This window comes from Trichechus manatus, unplaced genomic scaffold (assembly GCF_000243295.1).
Source record: "Trichechus manatus latirostris isolate Lorelei unplaced genomic scaffold, TriManLat1.0 scaffold00041, whole genome shotgun sequence".
NCBI lineage: Eukaryota > Metazoa > Chordata > Mammalia > Sirenia > Trichechidae > Trichechus > Trichechus manatus.
The window spans coordinates 9,587,489-9,603,689 of NW_004443977.1; the positions used below are offsets into that span (position 1 = coordinate 9,587,489).

The following is a 16,201-nucleotide window of genomic DNA, read 5'->3' on the forward strand; positions in this document are numbered from 1 at the left end:
AAGTATTGAAGTGCTTTCTAAAAATGCTAAATTTTTAAATTGTATATTTAAAAAAAAAAAAACCCAAAACTTTTAAAAACTAAAGTGTAATATACATAAAAGTGAACCAGTTAGAAGTGTACAGCTTGATGACTTGTCAGAACATTATAGAACACTATGAATCCCCTAGAAGCCCCTTCACATAACCCTTCCCAATCACTACTTCCTTCCTTCTCCCCAAAGATAACCATTATCTTGATTTCCAACACTACAGCTGAGTTCTGCCTGTTTCTGAAGCTTAAATAAATAGAATCATACAGTATGTTTTCTTTTAACTAGTCTTTTTGTTTTCAACATGATTGTGAGATTCAACCATGCTTGCTGCATATGGCTACTGCATATTCATTTTCACTGCTGTCTAGTATAATCTGAACGAACATGCACAATTTATGATATTACTACTGATGGGCATTTGGGTTGTTTCCAGTTTTTGGCTATATGAACAATGCGGCTATGAAAATTCTGCAGGTTTCTGGTGCACATGTGTAGGCGCTTCTATTAGGTACCATAATTATTTGGTCACTGGATATATTTTTACAGAATTTTAAATAACAGGCTCAGAAATCAAAGTACCATATTCTTGGAAGTGATTTTATTTTTTTAAATTAGTTTTAGTTAACTGGTTTTCATTTTGTCTTCATATCAGCACTTTAAGCAATACTCAATTTTCTGCCCCACTTCCCTACTGCTACAGTTGAAGACTGGACCATAATAATAATATATTCCCTCTTCATTCAACAAATAATGAGTGCCTCTCTGACAGAATTCTAAGATGATCCCCAATAACCCTCACCCTTACATTATCTCCTCGCCTTTCTGTGTGGGTGGAACCTGTGAATATAATGAGCTATCCCTCTCATGATATGTTACACGGCAAAAAGGATTTTGCAGATATAATTAAAAGGTTACTAAGCAACTGACTTTGAGTTAATAAAGAAGATTATTTGGGTAGGTCTGACCTAATCATATGAGCCCCTAACATGTAGGTCTAGAGGTCAAAGATAGGGAAAGTCAGAGAGATGTGTTCTTGCCAGCCTGGAAGAAAGCAAACAACATTGTTATGAACTGCCTATGGGAGGCCACGTGGCAAAGAATTAAAGGCAGCCTTTAGGAAACAGGGTTCCTGCTGACAGCTGGCAAGAAAACAGGGACCTCAGTCCCACAACTGCAAGGACCTAAATTCTTGCGACAACCTTAATGAGCTCAGAAGAGGATTCAGGGCTCCAGATGAGAAGGCAGCCGGATACATGCTGATTTAAGCCTTGTGATAACCTGAGCAGGGAACTCATTCACGCTGTGCCCAGACTTCTAAGAACTGTCATTACTGAGATAGGGAAAGCGGCAAGAGGAGAGGTTTTAGTGAAATATCAGGGGTTTAGTTTTGGATATTTTAAGTTCTTTGAATGGAGAATTCATAATGAGTCTTCAAATTCAATGATATATTATTACTAATATATGGAACTGCCTTATAATAGAAAACTAGTCAAGTTAAACAATAATAGTTAAAAAAAAATAAATAAGTACATTTGGCAAACTGACTAAACTAACCTACAGCCAGCTGGAATAAAGTCTAACCATGCAAAATTATAATTCGAAGGATAAGGTGTATGGAATATTCTTTCAGCCAAAACAATTTCACATTTCTCAGATAAGACAGTAAGCGTCACAGATTTTTAGGAAGAAAAGAGAAGATTATCCTCAAAATCAGGTTTCTCCCAAGTGTCACAGAGTAACAGGATACAATGGAGCAGCTTACTTAATATGTTGAGGGTAAAAGGCTGTGTGTGGCTCAATAATTTTGTATCAAGTCATGTGAGAAAGCCACAGAAATCATTCTCATTTATATAGGGGCTCTGAAGAATTCTATCCTCTCTGAAAAAATTTATTCAGAGATGTGCTATAGATGACTAGAGGATTAATCAAAATAAGAAGCGCATGGTACAGAAATCCTTATGACGACCATGGAAATTAACTACATATCGAAAGTCCGTTTGAATAATTTTTGTAAATGTGATTAAAAAGCACTGCAAACTTAAAAATAATTCCAAATTTTGATCTATTATTAAAAAAACTTTTAATAAAAATAATTTGGTTCAACAACATAAACAACTAGTATGAGGAGGTGTTTTCAGGAAAATATCAGATGAAAATCTGTATTTCCAAACAACTCGATATTCCATATAGTGATTAAAAAAAAGAAAAACAACTGTACATCAAAATTAACTGTTTAGTCAGCACTAAAACATATGACAAAGTATTTAAATTCTTCTTATGCTCACCTCACCAAGCATTTTTATAGAAAGAGAGACACTGAAAACAGATATTTGGTATAATCTATGGGTTTGTTTTCCCCATGACATGGGAAGGAAGATAAGAAGAATTCATACCATTTGGTATGTCTCAGAAGAGTTTTAATCACCTGCCATAAAGAATTAAAAGGGAAAAAAAGTTTTCAGAGACTACTTACGCTTTACAAATGATAGAGTGCTGAACCTCGAATTCCAAGTTAGTAATAACAGGACAAGTATATATTCTGGTGGCTGAAACATCTGGTGAATTTTCTTCTCCAGGAACAGGTTCAGTCTTCCAAGTTTTATTTAATTTTTCCATATCCTCTTTCAGCTGATCTAAGCACTGACTTAAAAATTCATGGGCATCCTAAGAAGGCAATGACATTCTCAATCAAATCAAAACATTTCTTGTCATTATAACAGCTTATTAACATTGTGATTTATACGACTAAAGCACTTAAAATTCAATGATATACATGAACAAGGTCAAACTTCTTCTAAATAAAATTGGACAATGGATTTTATATCCTTAACTATCATCTGGATTAGCATGAAGTAATTAATTACTCTTTACTTTGCTTTAAAAAATGTTATTTTTCTAAAACAGCCTTTGGGGCTAAAATAGTCCAATTTCCTTCACTGGCAAACCACATCTACATTATTAAATATGATAAAATGCACAGAAGGGTCATAGTGAACCTTAGTGTAACTCTCTAAGTTTTCCAATTCGTGAGGAACACACATACAGAACGTCTCATTTAATAACAAAAACGAGATAACACATTAAATCATTTCAATTTCCCTTATCTCTAAAGTGTCTGAAAATAATTAGTACTCACATTCTGCATATAACCAGAGAATCTCTCTGCTGTAGCTGAAATGGCATTTTTGACCTTCTTGAGTAAATCTTTTTTGGTCTCTGAATTACAGATATCTTTTTTAACAAGCAAGTGTGCAAAGCGTCTGGTAAAATGAAAGACAAACGCATGTTTTACAAAACATTTGAGATGGCGTGATATTCTCAAGATTAATTACTAGCAATGGCACATCAAATTTTAAACGTCTAACCTATTGCCATCAAGTCGACTCTGACTCATAGTGACCCTACAGGACAGAGCAGAACTGCCCCACAGAGTTTCCAAGGCTGTAATCTTTACAGAAAGCAGATTGCTGCATCTTCCTCCCATGGAGCGGCTGGTGGTTTTAACCACTGCACTACCAGGGCTCCTTTTTAAATGTCTAGAACCCATTATTCTATAATCAATGAGGTAAAAGGTTACTCAGTAAGTACATAACAAGTACCTGAGAAGTGCATTGAGTGGAATTTTCTTCCATGGGATACCTTGCTTAAGCAAATCATTTGCAAATGACTGGAGTGAAAACAGAGATTGTAAAATAGCATTCATATAGCAAGTATTTCCCAAATTGGAGAAGCTGAAAATGAAAGAAATAGCACTTTAGAAAATAACACCAGTTCCTGAAGTATGTTCAGTACAGCAGGGGTTCTCACACTTTAGTATGCATCATCAGAATCACCAGAATCATCAGAATCACCTGGCTTGTTAAAATACATACTAGTGGGCTCTACCTCCAGAGTTTCTGATTTAGTAGGTCCAGGCAGACAGGGAACAAAAACGTGCATTTCTAACAAGTTCCCAGGTGATGCTGATGCTGCTCGTTTGGAGACTACACTTCAAGAACCACTGCACTATAGCATTGTAATAACAGCGTACTTTAATCTAATAGAAAATTACAATTTTCAAATAAATGCAAAACAGGACAGTGGGCTTACCCAAACAGCTATTCATTCTTTCTATAATTTTAATTTTTTGATTGAGATAAAACTTACATTTTAATTTTTTTTTATATTTTTATATACATATTTGCTACAGGCATACCTCGTTGTTATTGCACTTACTTTATTGAACTTCACAGATACAGGGTTTTTGACAAGTTGAAAGTTTGTGGCAACCCTGCGTCGAGCAAGTCTATCTGTGCCATTTTTCCAACAGCGTGTACTCACTTTGTGTCTCCTGTCACATTTTGGTAATTCTCACAATATTTCAAACTTTTTCATTATTATTATATCTGTTACGACGATCTGTAATCAGTGATCTTTGATGTTACTACTGTAATTGTTTTGGGGCACCAGGAACCGCGCCCATGTAAGACAGCCAGCTTAACTGATAAATGCTGTGTGTGTTCTGACTGCTCCACTGACTGGCCATTCCCCATCTCTCTCCCTTTCCTTGGGCCTATTCCCTGAGACATGACAATACTGTAATTAGGCTAATTAATAACCCTACAATGGCTTTTAAGTGTTCAAGTGAAAGGAAGAGTCACACATCTCACTTTAAATCAAAAGCTAGAAATGACTAAGCTTAGCGAGGATTAAAGCTCCAAAGACGAGATAGACCCGAAAGCTTGGCCTCTTGCGCCAAACAGCCATGTTGTGAATGCAAAGGAAAAGTTCTTGAAGGAAATTAAAAGTGCTACTCCAGTGAACACACAAATAATAAAAAAGAAAAACAACCTTATTGCTGATACGGAGAAAGTTTCAGTGGTCTGTATAGAAGATCAAACCAGCCACAATATTCCCTTAAGCCAAAGCCTAATCCAGAGCAATTCTATGAAAGCTGAAAAGAGGTGAGGAAGCTGCAGAAGAAAAGCTTGAAGCTAGCCGAGGGTGGTTCATGAGGTTTAAGGAAAGAAGACGTCTCCACAACATAAAAGTGTAAGGTGAAGCAGCAAGTGCTGATGTAGAAGCTACAACAAGTTATCCAGATGATCTAGCTAAGATAATTGATGAAGGTGGCTCCACTGAACAAGAAATTTTCAGTGTAGACAAAACAGTCTTAGATTGGAAGAAGATGCCATCTAGTATTTCATGGCTAGAGAGAAGTCAATGCCTGGCTTCAAAGTTTCAAAGGACAGGCTGACTCTCTTGTTAGGGGCTAATGCAGCTGGTGACTTTAAGTTGAAGCCAATGCTCATCTATCATTCCAAAAATTGTAGGGCCCTTAAGAATTATGCTAAATCTTCATCTGTGCTCTATAAATGGAACAACAAAGCCTGGAAGACAGCACATCTGTTTACAACTTGGTTTACTGAATATTTTAAGCCCACTTATTGAGGCCTACTGCTCAGAAAAAAAAGATCCTTTTCGAAGTGTTACTGCACACTGACAATGTATCTGGTCACTCAAGAGCTCTGGTGGAAACGTACAAAGAGATTACTGTTGTTAATTAATGTTGTTTTCATGCCTGCTAACATCCATTCTACAGCCCATGGATCAAGGAGTAATTTTCACTTCAAGTCTTATTATTTAAGAAATACATTTTGTAAGGCTATAGCTGCCATAGATTCCTCTGATGGATCTGGGCAACATAAATTGAAAACCTTCTAAAAAGGATTCACCATTCTAGACGCCATTAAGAATATTCATGAATCATAGGAGGAGGTCAAAATATCAACGTTAATGGAAGTTTGGAAGAAGTTGATTCCAACCCTCGTGGATGATTTTGAGGGGTTCAAGACTTCAGTGGAAGAAATAACTGCAGATGTGGTAGAAACAGCAAGAGAACCAGAATTAGAAGTGGAACCTGAAGATGTGGCCGAATTGCTGCAATCTCATGATAAAACTTTAACGGATGAGGAGTTTCTTCTTATGGATGAGCATAACTCTCACAATATTTCAAACTTTTTCATTATTATTTTATCTGTTATGATCTGTAATCAGTGATCTTCGATGTTACTACTGTAATTGTTTTGTGTGTTCCTGAGATGGAATCTATTCCTGGTGAAGATGTTGTGAACATTGTTGAAATGACAACAAAGGATTTTAGAATATTACATAAACTTAGTTGATAAAGCAGTGGCAGGCTTTGAGAAGGGTGACTCCAATTTTGAAAGAAGTTCTACTATGGGTAAAATGCTATCAAATAGCATCACATCTTTCGTGAAAGGAAGAGTCAATCAATGTCTTATTTTAAGAAATTGCCACAGCCATTCCAACCTTCAGCAACCACCACCTTGACCAGTCAGCAGCCATCAGCATGGAGGGAAGACCCTCCACCAGCAAAAAAAAATACAACTCGCTGAAGGCCCAGATGATGGTTAGCACTTTTTAGCAATAAAGTTTTTTTTAAATTAAGGTATGTACATTGTTTTTTCAGACATAACGGTATCACACACTTAATAGACTACACAATAACGTAAACATAACTTTTATATGCACTGGGAACAAAAAAATTTGTGCAACTCGCTTTACTGCGATATTCGTTTTATTGCGGTAGTCTGGAACTGAACCTGCAACATCTCTGAGGTATGCCTGTGTTTTATATTCTCCATCTCCTACTAATGCTGAACGGTATGTGTGCTTTTATTTTCACTTCTTGTTAATTTTATGGGGTTTTTTGTTTGTATTTTAGAGGATGTATGAGGACAATCAGAATAGCCTCTATTATCCTCTAGACCCAGGATTCTCTACTAAGTTTTGTTTTGTTTTAAGGAGTTCTTAGTCTTGGGATACTTGGCCTGCCTGAAATTCTGTATTGTAATTCTTGGAAAAAGTATGACAAAAAGGAAAGCAGTGATTCTAGAGATGGGCACTGGCACTGTACAGAAACGAAAGAAACACTGGAGGTAGACAGGGAGCCTGGAGCACCAAGGATGGGCACCTCAAGAGGTTGTCGAAGGACTCTGAAGGGAATGAATGACCGAGACCAGAAGTAGACTATAAAATAAATGAGAGGAGGCAAAAGGAAAATGAGACCAATAAGATCAAGGTAGACAGAGACAAGACCTGGATGTAGAATTGTCAGAAAAGGGGATAGATAAGATGAAAATAATGCTGTGCAATAAGGAGACAGCAACATAATAAATTGAGGCAGGCCAATCATAATAAACAAAGGAAAATAAGTATTAAATCGAAAGGCAAAGATTATAAAAGATGGACCAGAAAAAGATGAGGGTCAGAGAAATCAACAGGTAAGCAGAGAAAAGTGAAATGTTTTCATTGCAAATTTTATGCTGTTTTCTGCTAACCTATAAAGCACATAAATTATTACAGATAAGTGAAACTGGCAAACACCACTCATTTAAATATAGAGGTAAGTGTAAAGCTGAAGGTTAAGTTTAAAGCTGGTATAAAGCAATAATTTGAGTGAGAGTAAAAATAAACTGGTAGATTTGGGAGGACAACTTGGTAAGAACAATGAAAAAATTTAAAGTGCCTTCCTTAGTCTTAACAATTCTACTTCCGAGAATTTGTCCTATAGAAAAGTTCCAACCAAGTATTAAAAACATATGTATATATGTATTAAAAATATTCATTATAGCCTGGATTCTAATTGTGAAAAAAGGAAAACCTAGCTCAATGTGGTTTAAAACCTAAATCATTCTTATAAATTTGTGTATTAATATATAAGGATCCCAATAGTTCATGCACAGTAAAAAAAATCAGAGAACAGAGAAGCAATCTAGCATAGTGGTTAAGAATGCAACTGGAGTTCAACTGCCTGGATTTATTACTGCTGTATTACTACCTGTACGACCTTGGGCAATTTAACTAACTTCTCTAAGCCTTAGTTACTTCATCTATACAAGGGGGTTTTTAAAACATCTATCTCATAGAGCTACTGAGAGGATTTAAGAGGGGGGAGAAAAAAAAAACATGTAAACCCCCTTAGCGCAGGATAACTGGCACATAAGCACTTTATGTAAGATAGCTACTATTATTATTACAGTTATTATACTATGATCCAATTTTTGTGTGGTTAATAAAAATGTAAGCATGAAGGGGTTGGGAAGAATATAAACATTTCACACTGAAAGTGTATCAGGAGTAGGATGACGTGTGTGAACTGAGGAGAATACACATTTTCTGCTTTATGCATATATATAGAGTATTTTATATATATAATAATACATACTATATTTATTTCATATATACACATATATATTTCAAAATTCAAAGATTGTTTGGAGACCAGATAATGTACTTAACATTATTTATGGATAAGTGATAAGCCTTTAATAAGTAAGCTCATCTCTAAGTATTTTAGAACTACAGTTAATGTGACTCCTTTCAACACTATTCTTTACACCAAGCAAAATACACCTCGGTTAAGTCACTTTATAAAGAGAAAGCAAAATAATTTACCTACCCCTGTAGTTGTTGCTGTGGGTGAGAGGAAAGGGGTACTCTTGGTTTGTTCCAGCCAGTATAATCCTGGTTATACCTCAGTTTCTTAACAGAAAGAGGGGCTGGCTGAGGAAGAAATCCCAAACTTCTTTTGGCAGAGGGAGTCTGGCTTGAAACATTAGTCCTATAAAAAGGAATAGATAATGAAGAAGGAAAACAATTTTTGAATGCTTTTTTCCCCTAGTGGATTCAGAGAAGTCAATATAAATGAGATCAGGCAGTATGTGTCATTTTTCGACTGACTTATATCACTCAGCATGATGTTTTCAAGGTTCATCAATGTTGTGGCACGCATCAGGACTTCACTTCTCTTTATGACTGAGTAATATTTTATTGTATGTATATACCACATTTTGTTTATCCATTCGTTGGTGGACATTTAGGATGTTTCCACCTTTTGACTACTGTCATAGTGCTGCAACGATCACCGGTTGTACAGGTTTCTGTTTGCATTCTTGCTTTCAATTCTTTCAGGTATATATACCTAACATCGGGTATATATATACCTAAGACTGGGACTGCTGGGTCATATGACAGTTCTGTGTTCAACTTTTTGAGGCACCGCCAAACTGTTTTTCATAGCACTGTTCCATTTTGCATTCCCACCAGCAACTGCGGAGGGTTCCAATTTCTCCACATCCTTGCCAACACCTATTGTTTTTTTTTTTAAATCATAGCCATTCTAGTGGGAGTGAGGTGGTATCTCACTGCAGTTTTGATACGCATCTAGCTAATAACTAATGACACTGAACATTTTTTTCATGTGTTTGTTGGCCATTTGTATATCTTCTTTAGTGAAATGTCATATTCAAGTCCTTTGCCCATTTTTGAACTGAGTTTGTTGTTGTTAAGTTGTAGGAATTCTTTATATATTCTGGATATTAAACTGTTATCAGCTATATGGTTCCCCAAATTTTTCTCCGAATCTGTAGGTTATCTCTTCACTTGTTGATAAAGTCCTTTGATGAACAAAACTTTGAAATTTTTATACGGTTCCATTTATCTGTTTTATGGTTTTTAGTTGTCACACTTAATTATTCTCTTTTACAGAGGATCAATTTTCTCTCTGGTGGCCTTTAAATCTGTATTTATGCATCATCTTCCACAATATGGATTTTTTCTTAAGTATCTGCTGTTTGCCATTTGTTGAAGTTTTCAATGTGAGAACTTTCTTCATTTTCATCCATTATTTCTTTGACTATTTCCTTGCTTCTATTCTCCTTAGTCTTTTCTTTCAGAATACTATGAAGACATGGATTCTTGGTTTCATTTACATTTATCATCTTGTATCTGTGCTGCATTCCATGACCATGCCTTCCTGACAAGGGCACAGCAGTTACCTTAGACTGGCCTTCTAAGCTGCACAGGACTTTACATGAGAGGTTAATAATTCTTGCCCCTATGCAGGTAACACTAAAGCAGATGCCAGTCATTGCAATTCCCTTTTTTGTGTCTTTGCTCTCTCCTTAGGGAACATCAGGCAAGTAGCATGTTTATGGTTGCAATTCCAGGTAGTTATACACAGGTGTTTTGTCTTCGTTTACTAACGCAGAGAGCAGTTCTAGATACCTGGTTTCGTGCAACTTCATATAAGAAAACAAGTTCTGGTCTGGGGTCATGCTCAGTTCCCAATTTTATGTTGGTTTTGAAGCCCCAGCCCTCAACACCTGACTTTAGACTCTTCTGTCCATATGCCTTATAACTTCAGTCTTTAGTTTTCTCACTGACCTGGAAATTTTCACCTTACCTTTGAGCAGCTTTACATGAAAGAAATTTCTTTTCTCAATCACTTCTTCGTGGAATGTATATAGTCATTCTAATTAACCTTGAGAAGAAATTTGTATTGTGTTTAATAAATAATTTGCAAGCTAAATTTTTTTTAAACTTAGATTCTTTTAGGAGTCCTCTAATAAGCAGAAACATGCCAAATTTTCTCTCTTAAATTTAAATAACTTAGTTACCACTGCAGTCACAAAGTACAAGCACATAAAGTACAAAATTCTACTTTTCATTGCTGTGTGTGTACTCAAGGCTGAATATTCCAAAATATATGATATCAAATTCTTTACTTCACCTCAATCATTTTATTTGAATAATCAAGATTTTTTTTTACCACTGATTAAATTCTAATTAAAAAAACAAAATATAGTATAATAGGTCACTATATGGCACATAGAGCATATAAGGAGCCCTGGTGGCACAACAGTTAAGCCCTTGGCTGCTAACTGAAAAGTTGGCAGTTTGAACCCACCAAGCAGAGAAAAACCTGGCAATCTGCTCCCGTAAAGATTATAGCCTAGGAAACTCTATGGGGAAGTTCTACTCTTTCACGTGGGGTTGCTATGAGTCAAAATCAATTTGACAGCACCAAACAACAACAAACAGCATATGTATTATTTACACCAACATTACCCTCAATTTTTACATTTACCATCTCTTCTCTGTGCTGCATTCCATGATCACACTTTCTTGACAAGTGCTTAGTAATTGCCATATATTCACATCTAATAATCTCAAAAAAAAAACTAAGCTGTATCTATAGGACCAGCAGTTAAATTTCAGATTAGCATTATCCAATAAAAGATATTCATTGATGTAAAGCTTTTGTTTTTTAAAGAAAGCTCTTTATATTTTTGTATAGTATGGAATTTTTGCTTCACTGAGAATTATTTTATGAACATTCTGGTCAATAATATGCTATAACATATTTGTACACTTGTTAGTCTTTAAACATTTTCAAGTCAGCTTGACATACATTTTTAAGAATCTGGTTATCAAATGTACCTGCAAATGCAATCAGTTGTAGCTCACATTCCATTGTAGGCAGGTCCTCCACCACCATCAGTTATCACCCAGTTAATATTCTGACTTGGATCTTTAATACCATGTTTTATAATACCCACAGTTCTGAGCATTTATCTGTGAAAGAAATCCATCACCCTGTTCCAAAGGAGCAAATTCATAAACTCCTGTAGGGGAGAATTGCTGCTTGGGCCCATCATGTTATCAATAGATTTCTATTTACAGGTATACTGTCATCCTTAGGATTAAATGTGTTGGGTGGTCATGTTCATGATTAGGGCCACTCAGAGCCACAGACGATAAGAGATGAAAACTGGTCTGGCCATCAGGTTTTGGATACTCATAGGTATGCAATCCTTGGCTGACCATAGCTGATTAGAGTCAGGACCTTTATGTTTTAGAGTCTATGGCTCCATTCCTCTAAATATCCAGTAAAATATTCCAGTGTAATTCATCCCTCCATACACATCCGGAAACCCTGGTGGCACAGTGGTTAAGTGCTACAGCTGCTCACCAAAAGGTCAGCAGTTCAAATCCACCAGGCGCACCCTGGAAACCCTATGGGGCAGTTCTACTATGTCCTATAGGGTCACTATGAGTCGGAATCAACTTGACAGCAACGGTTTTTTTTTTTAAATATACATCAGTATTCCATGGCAAGATGGTTTTAAATTTCTAACGTGATTTTTTCATATTGTCCGCATACTCAGTTACAGGGAGATTTTCACTAGTTAGTTGCTTAAAAGTAAATTCTGTTGTCACATTTTTCATTGTTGTGTGGGTACCTTTGGTCTCGTGAACAGTCATGAAACCTGGGCGATAATCAATTAGTAATCCACCAGGACAGATGAGTTTTGGTAGAGACTTAAAACTATTTTCATTGAGAGCTCTGGCTCTACATGCAATTCTTTTTCCACCTTCCAATGCTGGCTGAATGGTGGGATGGTGTTTCTACCTCTGAAACTTTCTAAATGGACTTAAGATATGGACTTTGATAGTCCTGACCAACCACAAAGCCAGGAGCTACCAGGGGTTCATTCACCTTCATTTAAATGATAGAGGAAAGATCCTCTTTAAGTATATCTGTCCAAGGGCCAACTAACAGTGTGATCTACTCTCCCAGGTTTCCACTTCTTTTCTTAAATAATTTATAACTCCTTTAGTCCAATTCTATAGATTTGGGGATTGCAAATCAAGCTTCTCATATAGTTGCTAGGCTAAATGTCCATAGCAATCTTCTGCAAAAATTATGACTTTGGCAGGTAGTTCTAGTCAGCTTTCAAATATTGTCTTTGGTGCACCATCATTTTGTACTCCTACATCATTAATGGCAATCCCTTTTACACTACCATCTTCAGGAAAAAGGACCTCAGCAGCAGCATAACCAGGGTATACTTCAACTCCAAGCACTTCTGCTTGGTCTTACATCCAGCTCACTAAATGTTCTGCAGTGCAACGAATCGCTTTTATATGGTCTTTCTAGCCATGGTCTTGTAACTCTCATTAAATCACTAGCTGGGAGCATGCAAATAAAGTGCATGGAACCCTTGTGGGGGTTGCTAGTAAGGTACACGAAATTCTTGTAGGGGATTGGTCAGTTTTGCCGTGCTGCTAGGTTTAAAAAGAGTCAATTCCAGAGGTTGAGGGGGGACCTCATTACTGCTATCAAGAAGTAAAGCCAGGAGCTGCTAGGTTTAAAAAGAGTCAATTCCAGAGGTTGAGGGGGGACCTCATTACTGCTATCAAGAAGAAAAGCCAGGAGCAGAGCACATCCTTTAGACCTAAAGTCCCTGTACCGAGAAACTCTTAGACCCAAGAGACAAGAGAGCTGTAACACTGAAGGCAGTAGCAGCATGAGACAGCAGCGGCAGAGGACCAGCAGTGGCACAGGACCAGCAGATGGCTGCAGTGGGTTCACCGATACACAGACTAAGAGAGCTGAGCGCCTTTGGGCAGGAGGATTCCCGGCGGAATGGAGTGCCTCAGGCACTTGTTGGTGGGGCTAGGCTCACCGTACCCACAGAGCAGAGCAAGAGAGCTGAGCACCTTCAGGCAGGAAGCTTCCTAGTTGGGTGGGGTCTTATGGGCCAAGCTAAAGAGCTGTAACACTTGCCCAAGCAGGGCTGAGGCCAGGCCCAAGCAGGGACCTGCGGTGGCCGAGAAGCTGTTCAGGTCAAAGAACTGTATCCTGAGTTGTTCCTGTTACTTCTAAATTAATCCTGATCCTGAATTGTAACCTGTTACTTTCCTAATAAACCCCATAATTGTGAGTATTGTCTGTGAGTTCTATGTGGCCATTGCAACAAATTACTGAACCCAGCAGAGAAGCACAGAGTGCTGTGAGAAGGATGGCTGGTGTCAGAACTGGTAAAAAGGTTGAAGAGTGGAGGTATGTCTGACCACCTCATAGGAATCAGCTTTGGGCTGATGCTGATTATCCTCTACCCCTCACACCTAAAGTTAGATGAGGTCTGACACCGCCATTTTACATCTCCAAGAGGACAATGTAATGGCTGTTGGAATACCAGGAAGAACTGGCACAGGAATTGTACACATCTCTGTTAAAATTCCAGATCTGTCTTCTGTTACAGGATTTTTCAGTGGAGCTCCTTTCTTCTTTCAATCTGGGAACAGTTCTTCAAAGGCACAAGGATCAACGCAAGTCCCTGAGAGACTGTGAGCTCCTATCTGAGCAGCTTTCTCCACTAGACACATGCAGGTGTCCTTTTCCTGTATAGCAGCCAATTGCTTTAGATGAATAGATGGAAAGAACTCTGCAGGGCCTGCACCAACTATCACTACATCTGCTTCCTCTGCAAACCTCTCCATGTTCACCCCTTCCCAACACTTGTCCTTATTTCAGGAATAAATGGTATAGGAGTAATAATTCAAAGTACAACAGAAGTTGAAGACCATCTTGCAGCACACAGAGGTAGAGAATTTTTCTGAATTTTTAAGGCATTTAAGCACTGATATGCCAGGCAGGACATCTTGGCTAGCACACTAACATGTTCACAGTAACCAGGGCTCTCTCTCCCTAGATCTCAGTTTATTCATTTGCCAAAAAATCAAAAAAGAAGAGCTTGAACTAAACCATTTCTAGAGTACTTTCTACTAAAATGTCACAATTCTATGATTCTCTTATCCATTTTGTTACTTTAAATAAGGGTATTCACTTCAAGCATAATGCACAGCCTATCCCATCATTCAATTATCTGAAGAAAGCTCTTCAGACTCTTCACAAGGCATATAACCGATGCATACCTGTCTACATTAGTGCTGCCTGAAGAGTAGTCTTTGGATCCAGCTCTGCTACCATAGAAGGATGATGACTGCAAAGGTAAAAGTCCTATAAAACAAATGAACACAGGAAAAAAATTAATTCCTAAGTCAATCATTCAAATTCATTTAATAATAAAATTACACCATCGGGCCTGTTTATATTTATTTTTTCCTTCTTTTTTGTCAGAGTAACATATATACATGATAAAAGGTTAAAATAGCAAAACAAAGAAGATTATAATAACAAAGCAATACTCCCTACCCTATAGTTCTATAAATTCTGCTTCTAATTTCTAATCCTTTTTTTACTTAGTTTTTCTAATTTCCTCTGTAGCTGTAAATAATATGCAACCCTGGTAGCAGAGTGGTTAGGAGCTCAGCTGCTAACCAAAAGGTCAGCAGTTCAAATCCACCAGCCAATCCTTAGAAACTCTATGGGGCAGTTCTACTCTGTCCTATAGGGTCCCTATGAGTTGGAACTGACTCGACAGCACCTAATAACTACTACTATTTCCTGATTTATTTAAACAATATCACCTATTATGAAAAATTAGAAGTATCTCATATCACCCCTACGTCTCCTCTCTCCAACCAATTATTAATTGTGCTACTTTAGTTCTTCTCTGATTAACTTTGTAACTTTAACACACTTGAAACTTCTATGTTTTGTTCCATGAACCTTTTTATCACTTGAACACGTGCTTCTTTCTCTCTCTTCTCTCCCACAGATGTGCTTTAACTTCAACACTGTTAATGCTTATAATATTTTTAAGTCTTCTATGTTCTATCTGGAGCCCTGGTGGTGCAGTGGTTAAGAGTTCGATTGCTAACCAAAAGGTTGGCAGTTTAAATCCATGAGCTGCTCCTTGGAAACCCTATGGGGCAGTTCTACTCTGTCCTATAGGGTCTCCATGAGTTGGAATCGACGCAACGGCAACAGGTGTGGTATGTTCTATCTACCGGTTCATTTTAAAAGCTGACAACCAATAAGTAGTGTTTACATTATGTAAGCATTATTTACTTCAGAGATAAGGATTATATCAGATATTTCCTTTTGTAGGAGTCCAATGTCACAATCCTAAACCATTCATAGAAGTGGTTCCTAAACACAATATGAACCATAAGTAACAGGGCACAAGCACCAGAAGAGAGACTAGATAATTGGGAGTTCCTAAAAATCAAACACTTATGCTCATCGAAAGACTTCACCAAAAGAGTCAAAAGACAACCTACAGACTGGGAAAAAATTTTGGCTACGACAAATCCGATCAGTGTCTAATCTCTAAAATCTATAAGATACTGTAAAATGTCAACAACAAAAAGACAACCCAATTAAAAAATGGGCAAAGAATATGAACAGGCACTTCTACAAAGAAGATATTCACGTGGCTAACAGACACATGAAGAAATGCTCATGATGATTAGTCATTAGAGATATACAGATCAAAACTGCAATGAAATACCATCTCACCCCAACGAGGCTAGCATCAATCCAAAAAACACAAAATAATAAATGCTGGAGAGGTTGTGGAGAGACTGGAACACTTATACACTGTTGGTGGGAATGTAAAATGGTACAATC

General features: G+C 37.2%; 1 protein-coding gene and 1 pseudogene across 7 annotated transcripts in view; both read right to left on the reverse strand.

Annotated features, from left to right (window-relative positions):
* USP37 (ubiquitin specific peptidase 37) overlaps window positions 1-16,201 on the reverse strand; it is an 81,810-nt gene that overhangs the window by 40,327 nt on the left and 25,282 nt on the right. For all 7 annotated transcript variants that reach the window (XM_004376316.3, XM_023731300.1, XM_023731298.1 and 4 more), the window contains 5 exons: window positions 14,602-14,686; window positions 8,498-8,659; window positions 3,633-3,764; window positions 3,170-3,293; window positions 2,507-2,697 (listed from right to left, as the gene is read on the reverse strand). In XM_004376316.3, the coding sequence (XP_004376373.1) occupies window positions 2,507-2,697; window positions 3,170-3,293; window positions 3,633-3,764; window positions 8,498-8,659; window positions 14,602-14,686 (694 nt within the window). The remainder of the gene's footprint in view (window positions 1-2,506; window positions 2,698-3,169; window positions 3,294-3,632; window positions 3,765-8,497; window positions 8,660-14,601; window positions 14,687-16,201) is intronic.
* On the reverse strand, window positions 10,810-14,213 carry LOC101345967 (electron transfer flavoprotein-ubiquinone oxidoreductase, mitochondrial-like; annotated as a pseudogene).